The sequence below is a fragment of the Mastigoproctus giganteus genome, chromosome 3 (assembly GCF_048544385.1).
Source record: "Mastigoproctus giganteus isolate SK-2022 chromosome 3, ASM4854438v1, whole genome shotgun sequence".
Lineage (NCBI taxonomy): Eukaryota > Metazoa > Arthropoda > Arachnida > Uropygi > Thelyphonidae > Mastigoproctus > Mastigoproctus giganteus.
Genome location: NC_143577.1, coordinates 219,575,383 through 219,581,382, shown reverse-complemented (window position 1 = coordinate 219,581,382; position 6,000 = coordinate 219,575,383). Strand labels below are relative to the sequence as shown.

At 38.5% G+C, this 6,000-nt stretch overlaps 1 protein-coding gene across 2 annotated transcripts in view; it reads right to left on the bottom strand.

Annotated features, from left to right (window-relative positions):
* Positions 1–488: 488 nt before the first annotated feature.
* Positions 489–6,000, bottom strand: part of LOC150088732 (inositol polyphosphate 5-phosphatase K-like) — a 218,490-nt gene continuing 212,978 nt past the window's right edge. For both annotated transcript variants that reach the window (XM_090370883.1, XM_090370884.1), the window contains exon 13: positions 489–574. In XM_090370883.1, the coding sequence (XP_090227009.1) occupies positions 560–574 (15 nt within the window). In that variant the 3' untranslated portion in view covers positions 489–559. The remainder of the gene's footprint in view (positions 575–6,000) is intronic.

Genomic DNA, 6,000 nt, shown 5'->3' with positions numbered 1-6,000 from the left:
ACATAAGCAGTATGTAGTGGAAAAGTTTATAATAAAATAGCAATCATAGTAAAGAGATTACCATATTTTCCATGTGAATGCAAATGAGTATTTGAAATCGGTTTCTCTAAAAAATTAACATTACTGCTTCTATAACTTGATTAACCCCATTATCCAGAATTTTCGTATAAAAGTTGTTAAAATGATGCAACTTTTATTGAAATTATAAACAGAACGTGACTAAATTTTTATCAAATGAGAAATTTTCATTTTCAGTTAGAAACCCATAATTAAAATATACTATATGTTCTCATCATTACTAAATTATCTGATATTCAGTACTGTTCAAAGCAACCTTTGGTTGTCTTTACAATTGATTCTCCCTCCCATTACTGCAACCCAACAGCCACTATTTAAAATATCATTAAAAATTCATAGGTTAATATTCAGATTTTTCATTCATTCAACGTTTTTTTTTATTTTTACATAAGTATTTTCACAAATAAAATCATCCTGGATATAACAGTGGCAATATCTTCTCATTGTAATTCGTAACATCAGCATCTATCATAAAGGTATATCAACCATTGATGATCTGAAAGGTTAAAAAAAACATCATATTATTACAGTAATATTTAGTGTGTATATATGTGTGTGTTTCACCTATTGTTTGTTGTTTGGAGCATTAGCAACAAAGGCCATATTGCTCTGGGAACATGCGGTGGTCATTCCCTGACCTTCCGCATCCTCTGTATTTGGTGGTTATGGGCTCGAACCCCGGTCTAATCAAGAAGCATGCACTATGCACTGCTGATCCTGCCCACCTGGCTACGGAGGCACCCATATGCGCGCGCGCGCGCGTGTGTGTGTGTGTGTGTGTGTGTGTGTGTTACTGTAAAAGTCAGAAAATCCAGTGATTTTCAGGGTTATTACCTAGGATTAATACTAGGTAATAGCCCAAAATTTGGACTTCACCAAAGTGAATTGGTAAAAATCTGAAACATCAAGAAATGTTCCACATCAAAGGTTCAATCACTTTTCCAATTTTAAAAACAAGGGCATATGGATGATATATCTGCTATCAACACCTGCTATCCTAAGGTTGTCTCAGTAACATCTTCAATGTATTCAGAATATAGTGAATATGTTAAAAGCAAATGAACCAGGAAATTTTCATTGCTTTCCATTTTGTACCGTTAACAATAGTCTTTTGGAAATATACCCTCCCTATGACCTTGTTTAAAAATTGGAAAGGAAAAGAAAACGAAAGATTAAAAATTGGAAAAGTGTTAATTGGAAAGAAAAGGAAAGCAACGATAATTTTCTGCTTCATTCACTTTTTCAATTTTTAAACAAGGGTGCAGAGAAATATATCTCTTATCTCTGGAAAGTTGTTAGGGTAACATATTCACTATATTTGGAGCATCTAGTATACAGTACTTAGTAGTAGTAGTGGCATGTGATGCAAGAAAGCAAGTGTATGAGCTTATGCAGCATCAGCCAAAAAAAAAAAAAATCACACCATTCCCTCCAAATCCTGTCCAGTGATTTGGAGGGAATACAGAGGGACAACCTCCTTAAATTTATTTAACCTATCAACTTCCACAATGACAGATGGAAGTTTGTTCCAGCAATTAACCACCCGCTGGCTAAAGGCAAATTTCCGCATATCTATTCTTCATCTGTCTTTTCTTAATTTGAATTTATGCCCTCTTAGGTTCGTAATCTGAACAAGTGGAAGGATACCATCAGAATTCAGCGTGCTCAACCCATTCAAGGCCATATACACCTTAATCAGATCACCGCGCAGGTGCCTAGTCTCCAGCCACTGCAATTTGCAGAACTTAAGCCTCTTTTGGTAAGAGGATCCCTTCATTCCCCTCACCAATCTTGTTGCCCTTCTCTGTACATGCTCAAGCAAATCTACATCCTTCGTAAAATGAGGCCTCCAGACCAGTACGCAGTACTCAAGGCGTGGCCTGACCATTGCCTTATACAGAGGGATAATCACCTCCTTTTCCCTGCTAGCAAAATTCCTATATATCATTGACAAAACCCTGTGACCTGTACTGGCAGCCTGTCTGCATTGCTCAGAAAACTTCATATCTGACTGCACAATTACTCCCAGGTCTTTTTCATTTTCTGCCACCTTAAGTGTAGTACCACACAGTTGGTATGTTTCTCTGGGGTTACTTCTACCCATAAGCAGTACTTCGCATTTGTCACGGTTAAACTTCAGCTGCCACTTCTTAGCCCATCTGCCCAAATTATCTAGATCCTGTTGCAGTAGCACACTGCCATTACTGTCATTAACAACCCATCAATATCATTGATAAATATACAAAACAACAGAGGACCCAACACCGAACCCTGTGGGACTCCACTAATAACATTAGTCCAGGAAGAGCAGCACCCATTAATTACCACCCTCTGTTTTCTCCCACTCAACGATCCTTTTATCCATTGTATCAACTTACATTTAATATCATTCTGCTCCAATTTGTACAATAGTCTTCCAAGCGCAACAGTGTCAAAAGCTTTCCTGAAATCCAAATATATGATATCAGAATTATTTTTTGCATCCAGTTCCTTTGTAACCACATCATAATATCCTATCAAATTTGTCAGACAAGACTTGCCCTTAACAAACCCATGCTGTGTCTGAATTATTTCTGCAGTCTTGTCTAGATGATCCTGCAATGCACCTTTAACCAGTGACTCCATTATTTTACCCAGAACAGAAGTTAAACTAACTGGGCTGTAATTACTCGTGTCACCCTTCAATCCCCCTTTGTGAATTGGGGATACATTTGCACATCTCCAGTCCATGGGGACCTCCCCTGAGTCCAAGGATGCTCTCATAATTATGACTAAGGGCTTGCTTAGTTGCTTTGCCGCCTCCTTTAATAGAACTGGATAGATCCCATCCACCTTAGGTGCCTTTCTTATGTTTAACTTCAACAATTTCTCCTCCACTTTGCTCTCAGTTATTACAAAATCATTAAGCACCCTGCTACAATTTGATAACCTTCTGCCATTTTCAAACCTTAATAACTCCTCACGTGTGAATGTAGATGCAAAATACTCATTCAGTTTGTTTGCTATCTGAGCAGGATCATCAACAGTGGAACCATCAATATCAAGTGGACCAATCAGATTCAGCCCCTTCTTTTTAGAGTTTATATAAGTAAAGAAATCCTTGCTGTTTTTCTTGGCATCTTTTGTCAAAGATTTCTCGTAATCTGCCTTCGGCTGCCTAACCTCCTTTGTGACCTGATTACAGACTAGCTTTTATCTGCCATAGGCTTCTGAGTCACTTGATAATTTATATGTATCCCATGTATTTTTCTTCTCTTTTACGAGTCTCATTAGTTCATTTGATAACCATTTAGGCCTAGCCTAAACCTTGAACAATATTTCTTAATAGGTATGAAACTTTTATTAGCATCCATGATTAATTCCTTGAATGCTTCCCACTTAGAATTTACTGTTGGTAACATCGTCAGTTGATCCCACTGTACAGAATTTAAAAACTGTCTGAGACCACTGTACTCACCTTTACGGAAGCAAAAACCCTTTCCTTTACCCCTGATGGTAATTATATCTTTAAGTAAATCCCACATCAGTACACTGTGATCACTGCCACCTAGTGGTTCCTTTATCTACAAATTCTTAATACACGAATGATCACTGCTGATAACCAGATCAAGAGTATTATCCTCTCTGGTTGCCTCTCGAACATGCTGCGGCAGAAAACAATCATTTAATAAATCCAAAAAAGTCTTACTAGTGTGTGAGTGACCAACCCACAAGTTCCAGTCAATATCTGGGAAGTTTAAAATCCCCCATTATAAGACATTCTGATTTACTAGCCCACTCTATTTCTCTGTACAATTGTTCATTGTACTCATTCGAGTCATTAGGCCTATAACACACTCCTACTCTTATTTTTGCTTTCGCAGTGTAGGAGTGTGTTATAGGCCTAATGACTCGAATGAGTACAATGAACAATTGTACAGAGAAATAGAGTGGGCTAGTAAATCAGAATGTCTTATAATGGGGGATTTTAAACTTCCCAGATATTGACTCAACCAAACTGACTCAACAGTGCACTGTTCATCTATATCTTTAGATTAACTAATACTATAGTTCATCTATAGTATTAGTATTATAATGGTTAAATGATGTGAGGAAGCAGACTTTATCTGCATCAACCAAAAAAAAAAAAAAAAAAAAAAAAATATATATATATATATATATATATTCAGTGCAAACTGCTAAATACTAGTATTTAAGGAGCAGAAAAAGTGTGAAATAAAGGAAAATGTATCGATATTTTGGGCTTAACATAAAATTTAATTTTAGGCTTAATATTAAACTTTACTAATTCACTTTGGTAAAAAGAGTCCAAATTTCAGACTTTTACCAAACGATTGGTAAATCCTAGGATTTACCAAATTTCAGGTTTTTATAGTAATACAAAGGGTACTAGGAAAGTTTTGCAATATGACGCAACAATGAATCACAGGAAGCTGCTTGTTGCTGCATGTTGAGACATGTTCATACGTGCATAGTAGCCGCCGCGCCAAGTCGATGGGCTCAGTTATTCATTAGTAGTGAGAGTGTAAAGTGCTTGCGATGGCATCGTGGTCACGAAATGAGATAAGGACAGTTTTGCGGTATAATTTCGTGCGTGGTTTAACCATAGACCAGTGCTTAGAAGAAATGACTCTTGCACTAGATGATGATTGTCCACATCGTACAACGATATTCAGGTGGTATAGAGAATTCCAAAGGGGAAATTTCACTCTGGAGGATTCTGAGAGGCCGGGAAGGCCACGAACGTCAGTTACGGAGGAAAACGTTACTGCTGTGAGGAAAATGCTTGACGAAAACAGGCGAGTGACCTACCAACAGATAGAGGATACTTTGGGCCTAAATGCACCAGCAATTCGTTCGATTCTGCAAGATCATTTGCACGTGAAGAAACTTTGTTCTCTCTGGGTGCCGCATCAACTGACTGAAGAGCAGATGACACGACGTGTGACTTGGTGCCGGGAGATGTTAAAAAAGTTTGATAAGGGACAATCTCGGTATGTGAACAACATCGTGACAGGTGACGAGACTTGGCTGTACTATTACGATCTGCCGACCAAGGCTCAAAGCAAAGTTTGGGTCTTTGATGATGACGACACACCCGTAATTGTCAGAAAATCCCAATCTGTAAAGAAGAAAATGATAGCTGTATTTTTCAAATCGAGTGGAATTGTGGAACGTGTCGTTTTGGACACGCAGAAGACAGTCACAGCTAAGTGGTATACTGAACAATGCCTACCTAAAGTCATTGGATCTATGAAGAACCTGCGGCCAAAGTCAAGAATGGACACCTGGTACCTCCATCACGATAATGCTGCAGCTCACCGCGCCAAAGCCTGCACCGAATATTTGACCACGACAGGACTGAAACTTCTCGAGCACCCTCCCTACAGTCTAGACCTTGCTCCCTGCGACTTTGCACTGTTCCCGCATGTGAAAATGAAGCTAAAAGGGAGGCGGTTTTCCGGGCTTGGGACAACGAGTGTGCTTTACTCCCTAGTGAAACTTGGCAGAACTAGTTTAAAGATTGGTTTCGGAGGATGGAGAGGTGTATTGAATGTAGAGGAAATTACTTTGAAAAAATTAAATAAACAAAGCTGTATTGCAAAACTTTCCTAGCACCCTTTGTATATACAGTGGATTCTGGTGATTTTGGCTACTGGTTAATCGGGGCAGCCATTTATTTGGGGCAAATCTTAAAAAACATAACCTAATCGAGAAAATAGCCAGGATTTACTTCACTTAATTGGGACAACATGCCGTTTAATCAGGGCAGTAGACCGCAGAACTGGAGATTACCCTACGATTGCCTCTGACCGTACCACGTGGTTCGGTCGGATTTCTGGAGGCCACAACCATAAAACAATAAAAACAATTAGCAGTCTCCTGTTTATTGGGCTTTTCTGTTAGTGCAATCTATCATAA